We start from the raw sequence: 19,026 nt of genomic DNA on the forward strand, positions 1-19,026 counted from the left end.
GCCACCATAAATAGGACATATATCAGAACACTCTAAAACTCTACAAGAATGGCGTTAAAATATCTTCAATCTTTGATATCAATAAATGTCAATGGCCTGAATTCACCTATTAAAAGACACACAGTAGGAAGATGGATTAGAAAATACAACCCAACAATATGCTGTCTACAGGAAACCCACCTAACTCAACAAGATAAGCACAGACTTAAAGTGAAAGGATGGAAAACTGTCATACAAGCCAATGGCCCACAAAAAAGGGCAGGAACAGCTATTCTCATATCTGACATGATAGACTTTAAAATAGATAAGATTAAAAAAGATAGGAATGGACACGACTTAATGCTCAGAGGATCAGTCAATCAAGAGGACTAAACATCCTGGAGCTCAGCTTCCCCAGAGACCCACCCTACTAGGGAAAGAGAGAGGCAGACTGGGAGTATGGAACAACCAGTCAACGCCCATGTTCAGCGAGGAAGCAATTACAGAAGCCAGACCTTCTACCTTCTGCAACCCTCAATGACCCTGGGTCCATGCTCCCAGAGGGATAGAGAATGGGAAAGCTACTGGGGAGGGGGTGGGATATGGAGATTGGGTGGTGGGAATTGTGTGGAATTGTACCCCTCCTACCCTATGGTTTTGTTAATCCTTTCTTAAATAAAAAAAATAAATAAAAAACAAGAAAATAAAAAAAATTAAAAAAGAGGACTAAACAATTATTAACATCTATGCATCAATGAAAAGCCATCTAAATACATCAAAATTTTACTGAAAGAGCTACAGCAATATATTAACAGCAACACAATCATAGTGGGGGGCTTCAACACCCCACTCTCTCAACTTGACAGATCATCCAGGAAGAAAATCAATAAAGACATGAGGGAGCTAAATGAAGAGCTAGATAAACTAGAACTATTGGACATTTTCAGAGTCATCCATCCCAGAAACTGGAATACACATTTTACTCAAATCGACATGGGTCATTCTCAAGGATAGACCATATGTTAGGCCACAAAGACAGCATCAGCCAAATCAAGAGCACTGAAATCATCCCAAGCATCTTCTCAGACCACAGTGGAATTAAACTAGCACTTAACAATCAACAAAAGATTAGTAATAGTCCCAAAGTGTGGAAGCTCAACAGTGCACTTCTTTACAAACTCTGGGTCAAAGAGGAAATAAAGGAAGAAATCAAAATGTTTTGATAATTCAATGAAAATGAAGACACAAGCTATCAAAATATTTGGGACACAGCTAAGGCAGTACTGAGAGGGAAGTTCATAGCTATACAAGCACACATTCGGAAACAAGAAAAGGCACAAATAAACAGCCTGATTGCACATCTTAAAGACCTAGAAGAAGAACAACAAAGGAACCCTAAAGCAACCAGAAGGACAGAAATCACTAAAGTTAGGGCAGAAATAAATAACACTGAGAATAAGAAAACCATACAAAACATCACTGAAAGTAAATGTTGATTCTTCAAAAGAGTGAACAAAGTCGACAAACCTTTAGCCAGACTCACAAAACAAAAAAGGGAGAAGACCCAAATAAATCGGATAGTGAATGAAAGAGGAGATATCACAACAGACACCGCAGAAATTCAACATATCATGTGAGGCTTCTATGAACAACTATATGCCACCAAGCTAGAGAACCTGGAAGAAATGGATGATTTCCTAGATACCTACCAACTTCCAAAACTAAGTAAAGAGGAAGTAGATAACATGAACAGGCCCATCACAGCTAATGAAATTGAAACAGTTATCAAAAACCTGCCCAAAAATAAAAGTCCTGGACCAGACGGTTTTACAAATGAATTCTACAAAACCTTCAAAGAAGAACTAATACCTCTACTTTTAAAAGTCTTCCAGAAGATTGAAGACACTGGAATACTCCCTGCCAGCTTCTGTGAAGCCAACATCACTCTGATACCAAAAGCAGACAGGGACACAACCAAAAAAGAAAATTACAGACCAATATCTCTGATGAACATAGATGCGAAAATACTGAACAAAATACTAGCCAACCGGATACAGCATTATATTAAAAATATTGTTCATCATGACCAAGTGGGGTTTATCCCAAACATGCAAGGTTGGTTTAATATACGTAAATCAATCCATGTGATCCACCACATCAACAAAAGCAAGACCAAAACCCACATGGTCATAGCAATAGATGCAGAGAAAGACTTTGACAAAATACAACATCCCTTTATGATCAAAACACTACACAAAATCGGAATAGATGGAAAATTCCTGAAGATAGTGGAGTCTATATATAGCAAACCTACAGCCAACATCATACTCAGTGGTGAAAAACTGGAAGCATTTCCCCTCAGATCAGGTACTAGACAGGGCTGCCCACTATCACCATTACTATTCAACATAGTGTTGGAAGTTCTTGCCATAGCAATCAGGCAGGAGCAAGGAATTAAAGGGATACAGATTGGAAGAGAAGAAGTCAAATTCTCCCTATTTGCAGATGACATGATAGTATACACAGAAAAACCTAAGGAATCCAGCAAGAAGTTTTTGGAAATCATCAGGCAATACAGTAAGGTGTCAGGCTATAAAATTAACATGCAAAAGTCAGTGGCATTCCTCTATGCAAACACTAAGATAGAAGAAGTTGAAATCCAGAAATCAATTCCTTTTACTATAGCAACAAAAACAATAAAATATCTAGGAGTAAACCTAACCAAAGAAGTGAAAGACTTGTAGACTGAAAATTATGAGTCATTACTCAAGGAAATTGAAAAAGACACAAAGAAGTGGAAAGATATTCCATGTTCATGGGTTGGAAGAATTAACATCATCAAAATGAATATACTACCCAGAGCCATCTACAAATTTAATGCTATCCCCATCAAGATCCCAACCACATTTTTTAGGAGAATAGAACAAATGCTACAAATGTTTATCTGGAACCAGAAAAGACCTAGAATTGCCAAAACAATCTTGAGAAAAAAGAACAGAACTGGAGGCATCACACTCCCAGATCTCAAATTGTATTCTAGGGCCATTGTCATCAAAATTGCTTGGTACTGGAACATGAATAGACACACTGACCAGTGGGATAGAATTGAGAGCCCAGAAGTGAGCCCCCACACGTATGGACATCTTGTAATCTTTGACAAAGGGGCTCAACTATTTTTTTTTTAAATATTTTATTTATTTATTTATTTATTCCCTTTTGTTGCCCTTGTTGTTTTATTGTTGTAGTTATTATTGTTGTTGTCGTTGTTGGATAGGACAGAGAGAAATGGAGAGAGGAGGGGAAGACAGAGAGGAGGAGAGAAAGACAGACACCTGCAGACCTGCTTCACCGCCTGTGAAGCGACTCTCCTGCAGGTGGGGAGCCGGGGTTCGAACCGGGATCCTTATGCCGGTCCTTGCACTTTGCGCCACCTGCGCTTAACCTGCTGCGCTACAGCCCGACTCCCGGGGCTCAACTATTAAATGGGGAAAGCAGAGTCTCTTCAACAAATGGTGTTGGAAACAATGGGTTGAAACATGCAGAAGAATGAAACTGAACCACTGTATTTCACCAAATACAAAAGTATATTCCAAGTGGATCAAGGATTTGGATGTTAGACCACAAACTATCAGATACTTAGAAGAAAATATTGGCAGAACTCTTTTCTGCATAAACTTCAAAGACATCTTCAATGAAACGAATCCAATTACAAAGAAGACCAAGGCAAGCATAAGCCTATGGGACTACATCAAATTAAAAAGCTTCTGCACAGCAAAAGAAACCACTACCCAAACCAAGAAACCCCTCACAGAATGGGAGAAGATCTTTACATTCCCTACATCAGACAAGAGTTTAATAACCAACACATACAAAGAGCTTGCCAAACTCAACATCAGAACAACAAATAACCCCATCCAAAAATGGTGGGAGGACATGGACAGAATATTCACCTCAGAAGAGATGCAAAAGGCTGAGAAACACATGAAAAAATGCTCCAACTTCGGCCTGAGAGTGAGATCAAGATTAGAAAAGAAAACACAAGTCGAACCTGAAATGGAATTGGAGTATTACACCAAAGTAAAAGACTCTGGGGTGGGTGCGTGGGTGGGTGGGGAGAATACAGGTCCATGAAAAATGATGAATGAAATAGTGGGTATGTATTGTTAAATGGGAATCTGGGGAATGTTATGCATGTAAAAAAAACAAAAAAAAAAAGAAGTAGAAACGCAAAGCAGAAATTGACTAAGTTTGGAGTATGGCACCAAAGTAAGAAAGCAGAAGTACACTAGAGTTTGCAGTGAGAGTACCTCCCTAATACTTCCTCTCCACTTTTCCAAGCTTTGGGTCCATGATTGCTCAACAATTTGTTTGGCTTTGTATGTTAACTCTCTTTTCAGTCACCAGGTTCCAGGTGTCATCAGGATGCCGGCCAGACTTCCCTGGATTGAAGACCCCACCAATATGTCCTGGAGCTCAGCTTCCCCAGAGACCCACCCTACTAGGGAAAGAGAGAGGCAGACTGGGAGTATGGACCGACCAGTCAACGCCCATGTTCAGCGGGGAAGCAATTACAGAAGCCAGACCTTCTACCTTCTGCAACCCACAATGACCCTGGGTCCATGTTCCCAGAGGGATAGAGAATGGGAAAGCTATCGGGGGAGGGGGTGGGATATGGAGACTGGGCGGTGGGAATTGTGTGGAGTTGTACCCCTCCTACCCTATGGTTTTGTTAATTAATCCTTTCTTAAATAAAAAATAAAAAATAAAATAAAAAAAAAGAAAAAAGAAAAAATGCTCCAAATCTCTGATTGTCAGAGAAATGCAAATAAAGACAACAACGAGATACCACTTCACTCCTGTGAGAATGTCATACATCAGAAAAGGTAACAGCAGCAAATGCTGGAGAGGCTGTGGGGTCAAAGGAACCCTCCTACACTGCTGGTGGGAATGCCAATTGGTCCAGCCTCTGTGGAGAACAGTCTGGAGAACTCTCAGAAGGCTAGAAATGGACCTACCCTTTCATCCTGCAATTCCTCTCCTGGGGATATATCCTAAGGAACCCAACATATCCATCCAAAAAGATCTGTGTACACATATGTTCTTGGCAGCACAATTTGTAATAGCCAAAACCTGGAAGCAACCCAACAACAGATGAGTGGCTGAGCAAGTTGTCGTGTATATATACCCAATGGAATACTACTCAGCTGTTAAAAATGGTGACTTCACCGTTTTCCGCTGATCTTGGATGGACCTTGAAAAAATCATGTTGAGTGAAATAAGTCAGAAACAGAAGGATGAATATGGGGTGATCTCACTCTCAGGCAGAAGTTGAAAAACAAGATCAGTAAAGAAAACAGAAGTAGAACCTGAAATGGAATTGGCATATCTCACCAAAGTAAAAGACTCTGGGGTGGGTGTGGGCGGGGAGAATACAGATCCAAGAAGGATTCAGAGGACCTAGTGGGGGTTGTATTGTTATATGGGAATCTGGGGAATGTTATGCATGTACAAACTATTGTACTTACTGTTGAATGTAAAACATTAAGTCCCCAATTTAAAAAAAAATAGTACTAAAAAAATAGTCAAAGAGGAAGGAAAATTAATCAAAGCCATAAATGAGCCTCCGATAGGTTGCACACATATTTTTCAGATTTCGTTTTCTTCTTATAATTGGAAGATCTAGGAAAATTAAGCCTGCATTTTAGATATTTTTGCAGGCTCTCCAATCTACACCCTAAGGAGTGGCACAGCCTACTGGCCGATTATGCCCCAAAGTCTAAACCCAGAGCTGTCTACACTGGAGATTCTCTAGAGAATATGAGGCTGGCAACATTAGGGGGCAGCGCCAGGGGAAAATAAAGGGTCTCCTGTATTCTCCGAATAAGGAACTGACTACTAGTTGGCGGGCGCCCAGTCAATCAAGCCTTCGTTTTCATCATCTTTCCTCTTTTTCCTTCCCATTTTTATCCTTACTCACCGATCCCTTTAATCCCATTTCTATAGCGTAGGCTGCGCCTTCAACAAAGATGGCATCCTATTGGAAAGAAATAGCGGGTGAAGCTTCCGGCCGTGTGCCCTCAGAAAAGATGGCGCCTAACCGGAACGAAACAGCAGAAATAAATTTCCTATCCGACGGTAAACTCCTAGCCTCGCTTCCGGCGGCGCTCAGAGTGACGTAACGAGCGGGGCGCGCGCGGCGGCGCGTTGTGGCTCAGGACGGTGTTGGGACACATGGAGGTCAGCAACAGCAGCACTTGGTCTTGTAGGTGTAGGCAAGGGGGTACTAAGCGGGAATCTTGAGGGCCCGAGAGTGTGGCAGGGAGGAAAGAGCAGGCGGGCGGTGGGAGCCTTAGGTCAGCCCCGGCGGGCCAGGAGGCCGGAGTCAGACCGGACCGGGGAGGCAGCCGAGGGTCAGCCAGGGACCGGCGGGAGCTGCGCACCCGCCACCAGGCCACCTTGATGCTTCCGCGCGGGCGGTTCTTTGCCTGCCTCTTAGGCCCGAGCTTCCGAGTTGGTATCTGTCAAAAGCCATGTGGACTTTGGGCACCTCAGCTTCTCCCCCCGTTTAGAGAGCTGTCTCCAAGCGGAGACGTCCCCGCTTCCCAGTGCCGGCTCGACGACTGGTTTGAGTGATTCCTAAGCCAGTGCCCCTGCTCTCCGAGCCTCGTTAGACTTAGATCTTGACAGCAGGAATAACCTGCTCATGTTTAAAAAAAAATGAAATGTGCTGGCCACATTCCAACTTCCGGTCACTCTCAGACCAAACTCTCCGCTTTGGCAGGAGGGAGACTCCAGTTAACGTTTTAATACGCGCCTGTTGTGCGCTTTGCCTGCGTCCTATAGTCGCCCAGGTGAGCAATTTTTTAAAAGCGTCGTTTATTGGGGTATGTGGCAAATTTTCTGAGAAGGTAACATTCTGTTGGGCCTAGGGGGTGATGAAAAAGCAACCAGGCCTTGGTTCTGTGGAACAGGGAAGATGGTTTGGACCATTTGTGAAGTGACTTATGATTTGTTCATTTTTGGTCATAAGTTTTTTCTTGTAAAAAAAAAAAATTTTTTTTTGGAGCCAGACTTTCCACCTCTGCACCCCATAATGACCCTGGGTCCATGCTCCCAGAGGGTTAAAGAATAGGAAAGCTATCAAGGGAGGGGATGGGATAGAGAGCTCTGGTGGTGGGAATTGTGTGGAGTCGTACTCCTCTTATCTTATGGTTTTGTCAGTGTTTCCGTTTTATAAATAAAAACTTTAAAAATTTTTTTCAGGGGTCGGTGGTAGCGCAGAGGGATAAGCGCACGTGGCACAAAGCACAAGGACTGGGGTAAGGATCCTGGTTCGAGTCCCTAGCTCCTCACCTGCACAGGCGGTGAAGCAGGTCTGCAGGTGTCTGTCTTTCTCTCCCCCTCCTCTCTCCATTTCTCTCTGTCCTATCCAACAGTGAACGGCATCAACAACAACAAAAATAACCACAACAAGGCTACAATAACAAGGGCAACAAAGGCGGGGAAAAAAATGGTCTCCAGGAGCAGTGGATTCCTGGTGCAGTTACTGAGCCCCAGCAATAACCCTGGAGGCAAAAAAAAAAAAAATTAATAGAGATGGATAAATTTGAGAGGGAAGGGGAAGATGAGAGAGACCTGCAGCAATGTTTCACTGCTTGTGAAGCTTCCCCCCTCACCCCCTATAAGTGAGGACCTGGGCACTTGAACCCAGGTCCTTGTACACTGACATCACTATATGCTCTATCTAGTGTGCCTCCTTTCAGCCCCTCTTGTAAATTTTTCATGTGATTTGTGTTGGCTTGGGGGTGCTCATTCTCATGTCTGTATTTAAAATCTCCAGGGTCTGTAGGACATAAATGATATGTGTAGATTTCCCATAAGCAGTGTGATCTCAGATATCCTGACCATAGTCTCTGTAAACCCATCTGTCATTCTTAATCCTGGTTACTTTTTTCAAAACTCAGGGACCCACCTACGCCAGGCATGTGCTTTACAGCTGAGCCACCTCCTGGATTCAGTTTTTTTATATACTTAGACCTAAGCACCACTTCACCATCCATGGAGATGCCTTTGTGGTACTGATTGAACTCAGAGCCTCACCTGTGGTGAGATGTGTACTCTGCCTGCTAAGCTGTGACTTTGTTTTTACTTCGTTCCTTGGTTGATTTATTTTTTTAAAAAAATTAATTTTGGGGACCTTTAATTTGACATGTGAAGTTTTATTTAATTCTTATTTTACTTATGGTGATGTGTGGGGTTGAACCTGGAACTTTGGGGCTTCAGACTGGAGAGTCTCTTTGCATAACCATTATGTTATCTACCCCCACCTTTTTTTTTTTTTTTGTAGTTATTGATGTAGTTGTTGGATAGGACAGAGAGAAATGGAGAGAGGAGGGGAAGACAGAGATGGGGAGAGAAAGATAGACACCTGCAGACCTGCTTCACCACTTGTGAAGTGACTCCCCTGCAGGTGGGGAGCCGGAGGCACGAACCGAGATCCTTCCACCAGTCCTTGAGCTTTGTTCCACGTGTGCTTAACCCACTGTGCTACCGCCTGACCCCCCCTTTTTTTTTTAGAGAGACTAAAGCACACAAAATTGTCTTTGTTGCTCATGGAGTGCTGGAATTGAGCAAGGGTTTTTTTTGGGGGGGGAGGGGTGGGTAGCACACTGAGTTAAATGCACATAATATGAAGAGCAAAGACCTGCACAAGTATGCTAGTTCAAGCCCCCAGCTCCCCACCTGCAGGGGGTCACTTTATAAACAGTGAAACAGATCTCCCAATATCTATCTTTTATCTTCCCCTTCCCTCTCAATTTCTCTCAGTCCTATTCAATAAAATGGAAAAAATGGCCTCCAGAAGCAGTGGATTCATAGTGCTGGCACCAAGCCCCAGCAATAACCCTAGAAGAAAAAAAAAAAGTTTTTTTCCTCTTCCCCTCCCCACCTGCAGAAGGGAAGCTTCACAAGCAGTGAAGCAGGTATGTAGGTGTCTCCCCTTTCAGTTGCTTTCTCTGTCCTATCAAAAAAATAGAAAAAAAAAGAGGGGGTCGGGTGGTAGTGCGGTGGGTTATGCACACCTGGCACAAAGCACAATGACCAGCATGAGGATCCCAGTTCGAGCCCCCGGCTCCCCACCTGCAGAGGAGTTGCTTCACAAGCAGTGAAGCAGGTCTGCAGGTGTCTGTCTTTCTCTCCTTCTCTCTGTTTTCCCCTTCCTCTCTCCATTTCTCACTGTCCTGTCCAACAACAACTACATCAGTGGCAACAATAACGACAACAAGAAGGGTAACAAGATGGGAAAAAAACAAAGAAATAAAACATTTTTTTAAAAAATTAGATTTTTGCATCAGAAAATACTATTTGGGCGGTCAGTCACAAAAGATGTTTGGACTAGTTGATAAAGCTCAAAATGATGATTCATCTCATTTTCATTCATGTTTGTTGAGTCAGGACCTGCCCCTCACACCACCCTCCTCTTTTCTCTTCAGGGCTTCAGAATCACTTGTTAGGAGTCACTTCTCCCTTCCACCCAGATCAGCATGGCAGCTCACCTGGTGAAGCGATGCACATGCCTCCTGAGAGAAGCTGTTCGTCTCTCCCCTGCCTTGTCTCCAGCCGGCCAACTGAGACTTGCTGGGGTAGCCCGTAAAACTCTGACTCTCTCAGCTACCTCACCTAATTCCCAGTCCCCAGGTCCCTTGTCACAGCTTGTGGAGAAGGAACGAGTGTTTACGCCCTACCCCGAGCGCCAGGAGGTGGACCAGCTCATTGAGAATGCCACCCAGCCAGAGGAGGTCCTGGAGCTGCTGGGTGGGGGTCACTGCCTGCACCAGAACCACTCAGCCCTCATGATCATCCAGATCGCACGCCTCCTGTCTAAGAAGCCTGAAGACAAAGCCCTGCTCTTCCAGGATGCCCGTTTCCAGCAGCTTCTGCACCTAGCCAGCAGTCAGGTGGGTCCTGCAGTGGAAACCAGCAACGGCATTAGAGTCCAGAGAAACTATCCGTTTCCAGGTGAAGACAGGAATCCAGCCCTGTGCTTTGGAATCCCTCAACGTCTTGTGTTTTTCTCTCTCTAGTTTTCATAGTACTTCCATTCGCCTTCTCTGTCACTCCTTGCCACAGGTGACTTTCATGCTCATCTTTTGAGAGCAGATAGGATAAGGTAACTGGAGGCCTGAAAGGCAGTGTGTCCCGTTAGACACACAGTCCTAACTGTAGTCTCCCTAGCTCCCCCCAAATCTGGAGGGTGAGTGAAAGGCTTCTGGCAGCACAAGCTGAGTGAGGCATTATCTAGACAGATCTTTAAAGGGACAACCCAAAGAGAGAACATGTATAAGGGGTGAGGGGACTGGGTGGCAGTACTCAGGCTGGTCCATGTGAAGTGCACCCCCTCCCCGTGGGATCTTCCACAGGTGTAGTGAGATGCTGCTCTGCCGCACTGGCCTTCATGCTCTGGTCTGCCCTAGAAGAGCAAGATGATGTTATGTCCACTTGTCAGGGAGGAGGAGGAGATTAACTGTAAGGCAAGGGTTAGTTAGGCTGTAAGTGTGACTCAACTGTGGATATGAAAGCAGCTTAATGGGTATGACCATCTGATGACTTTTGTTTGTATTTCGTTAACTCAGGAGGGACACAGCATCACATTATCTGTGCAGTACCTTGGGTGCCACTTGAGGCTCCATGCATGCAAGTCCTTTATCCAACCACTGCATCACTTCCCTGGTTACCCATCTGGTTTTTAACGAGTTGGAGTAATAGAAAATACTAGGATCCAGGCGCACCTGACTGAATGCACATATTGCTATGTGGGATGGTACTGGTTCTGATGCCAGGGCCCCAGCTGCAGTTGGGGAATTTCATGAATGATGAAGCAGTGCTGCAGTTTTAAATGGAAGAGAGGGAGAGAAAAGAAAAACCACCAGAATTTATGCACAGTAAGGGACATATTGTGGGTTTTGTTGTTGTTTGTTTGTTTTATTTTTTTTTTTTTTTGCCTCCAGGGTTATCACTGGGGCTTGGTGCCTATACTATGAATGTTCTTGGAGCCCATTTTTTCCCATTTTTTGCTTTTGTTGTTGTTATTTTTGTCATTGCTATTGTTGTTGGGTAGGATGGAGAGAGATGGGGAAGATAGAGGGGGAGAGAAAGACACCTGCAGACCTGCTTCGCCGCTTGTGAGGCAACCCCCCTGCAGTTGGGGAGCCGGAGGCTCAAACTGGGATTCTTGTGCTTCACGCCATGTGCGCTTACCCCACTGCTCTACCACCCGGTCCCTGGAAGTATTGTTTTGTGGCACTTTGTGTTTTGGTTATGTGACATGTGTATCACTGGACAGATTTTTCTTCTTTCATAAAAATCACTTTCAGTAGGTCTTTTGTGCTGAGGTGAGAGCTGTATTTGCTATTAATCAAACAGTCTCTGTACAAACTGCAGCCAATTGTTACGTTGTTGCTGGGACCTTACTGCTTTGGGCTGACTTTTGCAGAGAAGGACCAGGAGAAGAAAACACACCACCAAAGCTCCTTCTAGTATGGTGGGACCTACAAAGTGGGTGCCTTCCCAGATGAGCTGTCTAACCAGCCCCTGAAGCAAATTTTATGAAACGAGCCTAATGGTAACGCAATGATGAGCCGGTAACTGGGAGGAAAGTGTTTGCAATGGAATAGTTACCAGGCTTTCTTTCATAAAGTCTTCCAACTGACAGAAAGACCCAGAGCCCAAGCAGACAAGGTGGGGATGGGGGTGGTCTGAGCCAGAGGGCTCTGAGATGATGACCTGACCTAGAAGTAGCCTCTACAGGGGGCAGTGGGGTCACCCCACTTCAGAAACTGGGTGTGGAGTGTAGCAGTATAAAAGCATAACATGGACTTCAGCCTGTCTGGTTCTGCTACTCGTACTGGCACTTTGGGGGTTGGGGTGTGGAGTGAGGTGTTGAGCAGCATCACAGGGCATTGGGCCTGGGAGTATGAGGGGAGGCCAGGCTCAACCCCGAGTTGTTTGTGCATCTTCGCATGCCAGGGGTGACAGGCTGGCTTCACTTTGGGGAGGCTTGGTACTCAGACATGGTTGGCAGGCTGTACCTTCTGCTTTTAATATATTCCTATAAAGCTCCACGACCCCAGAGTCAGTGTGGCATTGTGCTAGAGAAAAGAAAAGGGACTTCAGGGGATGGAACTTCTCAGCTCAGAGTCAACAGAACTCTTCTCCTGAGGGGAAGAAAAGCATATCTTTTCAATTTTATTTATTTATTTATTTATTGGATAGAGACAGAGAAATCGAAAGAGGACAGGTAGATAGAGAGGGAGAGAAGAGGGACACCTTCAGCCCTGTTTCAGCAGTCATGAAGCTTCCCCCTGCAAGTGGGGACTGGGAGCTTGAATGTGGGTCCTTGCACATGGTAATGTGTGCATTCAAACAGGTGTTCCACCACCCAGCTCCCCAAAGCATGTTTTTAATCATTAAACATTGTGATTGCGGGGCCAGCAAAATAGCTCACTTGGGTTGTGGGTGACCCAGGTTCAAGCCTAGCCCCCACGTTGAAGGCAGCTTCAGCACTGTGGTGTCTTTCACAGGCCTCACTATCACTTTGGTGTGTACTCAACAGTGTTCCTCACAGCTGGGGTCTGTGTATGCCCAGTGCCACCACAGAGTGTGGCCAGATCGCCACTGGTCACTAGATCAGCCATGCTAGTCAGATCTATGCTGGGGAAAGTTTCTTACAAAAGTGATAGCTAAGTGGAGCCAACTGTACTGGAGGCTGGAGAAGCAGGCTCACAACACAGGCATAGTCAGACATGACCAAATAATGGGGGGAGGGTGGCTCAGCTGGTAGTGTACAGAGCTTAACGTGCTCGAGACCCCAGGTTTGATCACTGGCATCATGTGTGCCTGAATAGAGTGCTCTTCTGGCTTAACTCTCCTTTCATAAAATAAATCTTTCACTAAAAAAAAAAAAAAAAAAAAAGAATACTCCCAGAGAGGGAGAAATGTTAAGGGAAAATGACTAGAGGGCTCTGAAACCCAATTCTGTCAGGACCCAGAAAGAGGAGGAAGAAAAGGAAAGACATTCAGAAGTAGTATCAGATGTAGGTCTTACTTAGGGAAAGAAGGCAGGACCTTACCTTAGAATAAGAAATAAAACACAGCTAAGAGTCAGGTGATAGCACAGCAGGTTAAACGCAGGTGGCACAAGGCAAGGACCGGCCTAAGGATCCTGGTTCAAGCTCCTGGCTCCCCACCTGCAGGGGAGTCGCTTCACAGGTGGTGAAGCAGGTCTGTAGGTGTCTATCTTTCCTCTCCCCCTCTCTGTTTTCCCCTCCTCTCTCCATTTCTCATTGTCTAACAACGAAGACAACACTAATAACTACAACATAAAACAACAAGATCAACAAAAGGGAATAAATATTTTTTTAAAAAATAATAAATGGGGAAATAGATATAAAAATAATAGTCGAGGGGAGCGGGGATAAAAAAAAAAAAATAAAAAAAAAAATAATAGTCGAACCATATCTGTGACCTGGGGAGACCATCACAGTTTCCAATGGAGGGAATGGGAACACACAACTCTGGTGGTGGGAACCGTGTCAAATTGCACCCCTGTTGTTTTGTAATTTAAAAAAAGAAATTATTATCTTTATTTATTGGATAGAGACTGCCAGAAATCAAGAGGGAGGAGGGTGATAGAGAGACAGAGGCACCTGCAGCTCTGCTTCACCACTCATAAAGCTTTCCCCCTGCAGGTGGGGACCGGGGCCTCAAACTCGGTTCCTTGTGCATTGTACTACATGTGCTTAACCAGGTGCGCCACCACCCGACCCCTGTTTTGTAATTTTTTAAATCACTAATAAAAATTTAAAAATCAAAAAGAAGGAAAGAAAGACAAGGAGCCAATTCTCAGGAGGCAGCACCCAGCTCAGACCCACAGCCCCCTCTCTACTGTGGCACCCCCGGGGTCCCAAGTGTAATCTCAGGCTGTGTCTCTCCCCCACCCAGATCACCACTATCTGGAATGTAAACCTGGTGAAGCTGCTCCAGAGCCTGTACACACTGGGGCTACCCGTGGACTCCAAGGAGTTGCAGTCGGTAGAGCAAGAAGTCCGCTGGCGCACGCGCAGGCTCAAGTACAAGCACCTGGCCTTCCTGGCCGAGTCCTGCGTCTTGCACACACAGGAGGAGAGTCCCCGGGAGCTGCTGGCTGATCTGCTGCTGCAACTGGAGCGACGTTGGGCTGAGATTGAGGACACCCGCACACTGGTCACCATCCTAACAAAGACGGGCCACCTCTCCAAGCCGCTGATGAACCGCCTGGAGGACAAGGTAGCGAGGCTGAGAGCAGGCTCCCCATGCCTGGAGCAAGGGGGCCTCTGGAGAAGGGGTGCAGGGGAGCTGGAGTCCAGGCTTAGCATTCAGCACCACTCTGCTGCTATGGTGATGAGTGATCCTGATTCCTCAGGCATCAAGCAGAGCCTGGGCTTCTCTCCTTTATCCTGCAGAATAGCCCTGTTCCCATCACTGAGAGGCAGCTAGGCCAGTTTCTGGCTATTACTTCCTAGAGACGCCGTACACACCTTACCCCCAACCCCACCCCACTTGGCCCACATCTGCTGTTCCTGGGCCTGGGCTGGATGCAGGCAGGACCTGCACAGACAGCACTCAGGTCGAGGGAGCTCAGGCCTGGTTGCTGTCTCACAGGGGCCACAATACATGAGACCACTGGCCCCTGGGCTGCCAAGCTGACCTCTGCTGGCTGTGGTTGACAGTGCCTGGAGCTGGTGGAGCAGTTTGGCCCTGAAGAGCTGCGGAAGGTGCTGGTAACCCTGGCGACTCAGAACCGACGCTCGGTGCCCCTGCTGCGGGCCATCTCTTACCACCTGGTCCAGAAACCCTTCAGCTTAACCAAAAGTGTACTTCTGGACCTGGCCTTTGCCTACGGTAAGTCCTGGGAACAGGGACAGGGGAGGCTTTCTGGCCCAGAAGGCTATCACAGCCACACTGAGTCGTGCACCTCCAGGAAACATTTGAGACAGGGAGTGGGGGGTCACTGGGGGCCAGCCTGCTGCCCCCCCCCCCCCCCCCCGTAAGCCCCGGGCTCTGCTCTTTCTCGAAGGCAAACTCAACTTCCACCAGACCCAGGTGTTCCAGCGCCTGGCTGCTGACCTACTGCCCCACGTACCCAACATGATGCCCAGCGAGGTCGTCCGCTGTGCCAAGTCATTCTCCCTCCTTAAGTGGCTCAACCTACCCCTGTTCGAGGCCTTTGCCCAGGTGAGCTCAGGTGGGCACCAAACCCCTAGTTCAGGAAGCCAGATCCCGGTGACCTCATTATTGGAGCGAGGAGCCTGCGTGCTCCTCTGGCCTTCGAGGGTAGAAGCTGAAGTTGCCCTCCCAAAAATGAGCTGTGGTTGCTGTGCAGAGCTGAGCTACTGCTTCCCAGAGAGTTTTGTTTGTTTGTTTTTAAGATATTATTTTATTTATTAGAAAGATGAGAGGAGAGAGAAAGAATGAAACAATACTCTGGTACACGTGCTGCCAGGAGTTGAACTGAGGACTTCAGGCTTGAGAGTCCAATGCCTTACCCACTGCACCATCTCCTGGACCACTGAGGGCAGGGTCCTATGGTCCAACTCCTCTGTGAGTGACCACTGTCAGGCAGATGGCATCTGGGTACAGTACCTGGTCCTGGTGGGATGCCTGCCCAAACACTGGACTCTTCTCATCTGCCACCCAGCACATGCTCAACAGAGCCCCGAGCCTAACCCTGCCACACCTGTGCAACATACTCCTGTCTTTTGCCCGTCTCAACTTCCATCCCGAACAAGAGGACCAGTTCTTCAGCCTGGTAATGGCCACCATGTCCCCAGTCCCTGTCCTCTACCCTGTGGACTGTTGTCCTACTTTCTGGGCACCAGCTCAGGACTTGGGTGGGAGAGGGAGGGCAAGGTTTGAGCCCCTAGAGATTGTCTCTGCTGGCTCCCTCAGTGCCCTGCTGGGCTCAGGCCTCAGTGCCTTGGGAGTTGCTCCCCAACTTCAGCTGGGGACACGTGCAGCCACTGATCAGGGTTGCTTCCCCCTCCCACCCCTACCAGGTACACAAGGAGCTGGAGGTGGGGCTGGCAGACCTGAGCCCAGCCCTGCAGGTAGATGTGGTATGGTCCCTGTGCATCCTACAGCAGGTGCGTGAGGCTGAGCTGCAAGCCGTGCTCTGCCCGGAGCTTCATGGCCAGTTTCTAGGTGAGGGGTACAGACTGGCCTTCCCCCCTGCTGCAGCTGGGGCAGGCTTACCCCAACATGTGCTTCTTCTCCGCCCTCCCACAGCGGCTCTCCCGCAGACCCTCTGCTGCTTCCTGACCCAAGGGTGAGGGAGCACACCTCTGCACAGTCTCCAGTGTCCCTGCGTCCTGTTCCCCCCACCCTCTTCTCCCCTAGACAACAAGTCGCCACAGGATCAGAGTACATTCCAGAAGCTGCTCCACATCAACGCCACTGCCTGGCTGGAGCACCCCGAGTACACGGGCCCCCTTTTGCCAACCGTAGCCTTGGCTTCCAGCACTGTGGCGTCTGACAGGAAGGTTACCCCCTTGGAGAGGGAGCTGCAGGACACACTGAAGGAGCTCATGGGTAACACCCGAAATGGTGACTTCACGGTGGCCACGCAGTACGGCTGGGTCCTGGGTGAGTACCCTCACCCACCCGCCCTCCTTCCTCCCTCGGTGGCTGGATACCAGGCTCTCCCATGGGCAGCAGTGTGGCTGTAGCTCTTCACACTCTAGGTCTCTGTCCCCATCCCCAGGGCCTTTCTGCCCACTTGGTCTCTGGGGATTTACCCTAGTATATTTCTACCCCCTCACCCCCACCCCACAGATGCCGAGGTGCTGCTGGACGCAGACGGTCATTTCCTGCCCTTGAGAGACTTTATGGCCCCTCACCTCACCCAGCCATCTGGGAGCCAGCCACTGCCCCCTGGGGCTAAGAGGTAGGAGCACAAAGCTGGCCTCCCTGGATGTCCCTCCCACCCAAGGCCGGTGAACCGTCTGCCCACAGCCCATTTTCCCCTACAGGCTGGCCTTCCTTCGCTGGGAGTTCCCCAACTTCAACAGCCGCAGCAAAAACCTGCTGGGACGCTTCGTGCTAGCCCGGCGCCACTTGCTGGCCGCTGGCTTCCTGGTGGTGGACGTGAGTACCTGCCAGACACTCAAGGCAGGGGCCAGGCCTCTTATGTGACCCTCATATGCTCTGCAGGGGCCTGGCTCCCCACTCCCACTTTGCCGGGGCCTCTGCTATGTCTCTGCGCCCCTCCAGAGGCCACAGCCCATCCCATTCAGGCCCAGAGCTGCAGAGAGGCTCTCTAGACTGCTTAAGAGTGCCTTCACACAGGGCTGGGAAGACAGCACAGTGGTTCTGCAAACAGACTCTCATGCCTGATGCTCCAAGGTTCTAGGTTCAATCCAATCCCTTGCACCACCATAAGCCAGAGCTAAACCATGGTCTGATAAAACAAAACATATAAAACACAACAAGGACAACAAAAGGGAATAAATAAGTAAATAAAAATTTAAAGAAATATATACCTAAAAAACATATAAAACAAACAGAAAGGTTCCATCACACTGTCTTTGGGTGGTGTTCATTTTTTTGTTTTTACAAGACTGTAAGGTTACAGTGTATAGTACCACACCCACCACCAAAGTTTTATGTTTGCACCCTCCCACCTCCCCAAGATAACCACCATAGTTCTCACAAATCTTAGAAACAATTTGCTTGCTTCTGAATTTGTTTTTTATTTTGATGTGTATTTGATTTCTGGATTCCACATGAGTGAAACCATCTAGTAGTAATTGTCTTTGATCTCTTTACTTATTTTGCTAAGCATCATCACCTCCAGTTCTATTTTGTCCCAAAGGACACAGTATCATCTTTTTGATTGCAGAGTAGTATTCCATGGAATATATATCCCATAACTTCTTTAGCCAGTCATCTGTTGATGAGCATTTAGGCTGCTTCCACTCTTTGGCTATTGTGAATAATGCAGCTGTGAACATAGGGGTGCATATGTCCCTTTGAATTAGTGTCTCAGTGTTGTTTGGATAAATGCTTAAGAGTATTATTTCTGAGTCATAACGTAATTCCATTTATTCTTAAGAACTGTCCATACAGTCTTCCAAAGGGGCTGCACCGGTTTGAATTCTGTGTGGTTCTTTCCTTTTTCTTGTCACTCATTACTGTTGCCACCTAGTCTTTACTGTTTTTTCAGCTAGAAAGAAACATGTCAGGCAGTGGCATACCTAGTTCAGCACACATATCGCCATGCAAAAGGACCTGGGTTCAAGCTCTCCCTTCCCCAGCTGCAGGGTAAAAGCTTCACAAGTTTTCCCTATCTCCCCCTTCCCTCTGTTTTTCTCTGCTCTGTCCAAAATAAATATAGGGGGGCAGGGACTGAGAAGGACACCATAGCACTGAAGGCTATGTACACTGAGGGCCAGGCTCAAACCTGTGTTTTTCTTTTGACAACTCTAAATTTCAAAAGCCACAGCAATAGAGAGCTCAGGCTTGCCACATATGCCAGAGTGACGCTCTGGATATCTCTCTCCCCGCATCTCTCCAGCCCCAAGTGGCTGTGAACCCTGGCCCAGTGCCTCAGGCCCATCTCGTACCAATAGAGCCAGTCTCCCTACCTACAGTCCAGCCAGTGCAGAGGCCTCTTCCCTCAGGGCTGGGAGGAGGCAGATGTGTGGTATTTATAGTGGGTAAACAAGCAGTCCACCCCCCTGACCTGTCTCCATTACCTCCCAGGTCCCGTTCTACGAATGGGTGGAACTCAAGTCTGAGTGGCAGAAAGGTGCCTACCTCAAGGACAAGATGCGCAAAACCATGGCACAAGAGCTGGCCAAGTGACCTGCCTGCAGTGTGTGTGCCAGAGGCCCCACAAGCAGTGGTTTGCTCCAGGCCTTAGTGCTGAACCTTGGCCAGATGGGGATGTAGCTCCAGTAGCAGGTGGCCCTCTCAGGGGGAATAAATCTCTCATTTGGTTGTCCTGGCTCCCCT

General features: G+C 47.3%; 1 protein-coding gene across 7 annotated transcripts; it reads left to right on the forward strand.

Moving 5' to 3' along the window:
• Nucleotides 1–6,118: 6,118 nt before the first annotated feature.
• TBRG4 (transforming growth factor beta regulator 4) lies at nucleotides 6,119–19,012 on the forward strand. Of its 7 annotated transcripts, none has more exons than XM_007524387.3 (12): nucleotides 6,119–6,216; nucleotides 7,243–7,298; nucleotides 9,471–9,935; nucleotides 13,978–14,301; nucleotides 14,745–14,916; nucleotides 15,092–15,249; nucleotides 15,713–15,823; nucleotides 16,071–16,215; nucleotides 16,411–16,656; nucleotides 16,846–16,957; nucleotides 17,043–17,157; nucleotides 18,775–19,012. In XM_007524387.3, exons 3-12 carry the CDS (start codon nucleotides 9,522–9,524, stop codon nucleotides 18,874–18,876), a joined length of 1,899 nt encoding a protein of 632 aa, XP_007524449.1. In that variant the 5' UTR covers nucleotides 6,119–6,216; nucleotides 7,243–7,298; nucleotides 9,471–9,521; the 3' UTR covers nucleotides 18,877–19,012. The 7 variants fall into 7 exon arrangements, with proteins under 7 accessions (XP_007524449.1, XP_060027570.1, XP_060027571.1 ...); XM_060171587.1 differs by having other exon boundaries at nucleotides 6,135–6,216; nucleotides 7,243–7,360; XM_060171588.1 differs by having other exon boundaries at nucleotides 6,178–6,241.
• The last annotated feature ends 14 nt before the right edge of the window (nucleotides 19,013–19,026 follow it).

This window comes from Erinaceus europaeus, chromosome 14 (assembly GCF_950295315.1).
Source record: "Erinaceus europaeus chromosome 14, mEriEur2.1, whole genome shotgun sequence".
In the NCBI taxonomy this organism is placed as follows: domain Eukaryota; kingdom Metazoa; phylum Chordata; class Mammalia; order Eulipotyphla; family Erinaceidae; genus Erinaceus; species Erinaceus europaeus.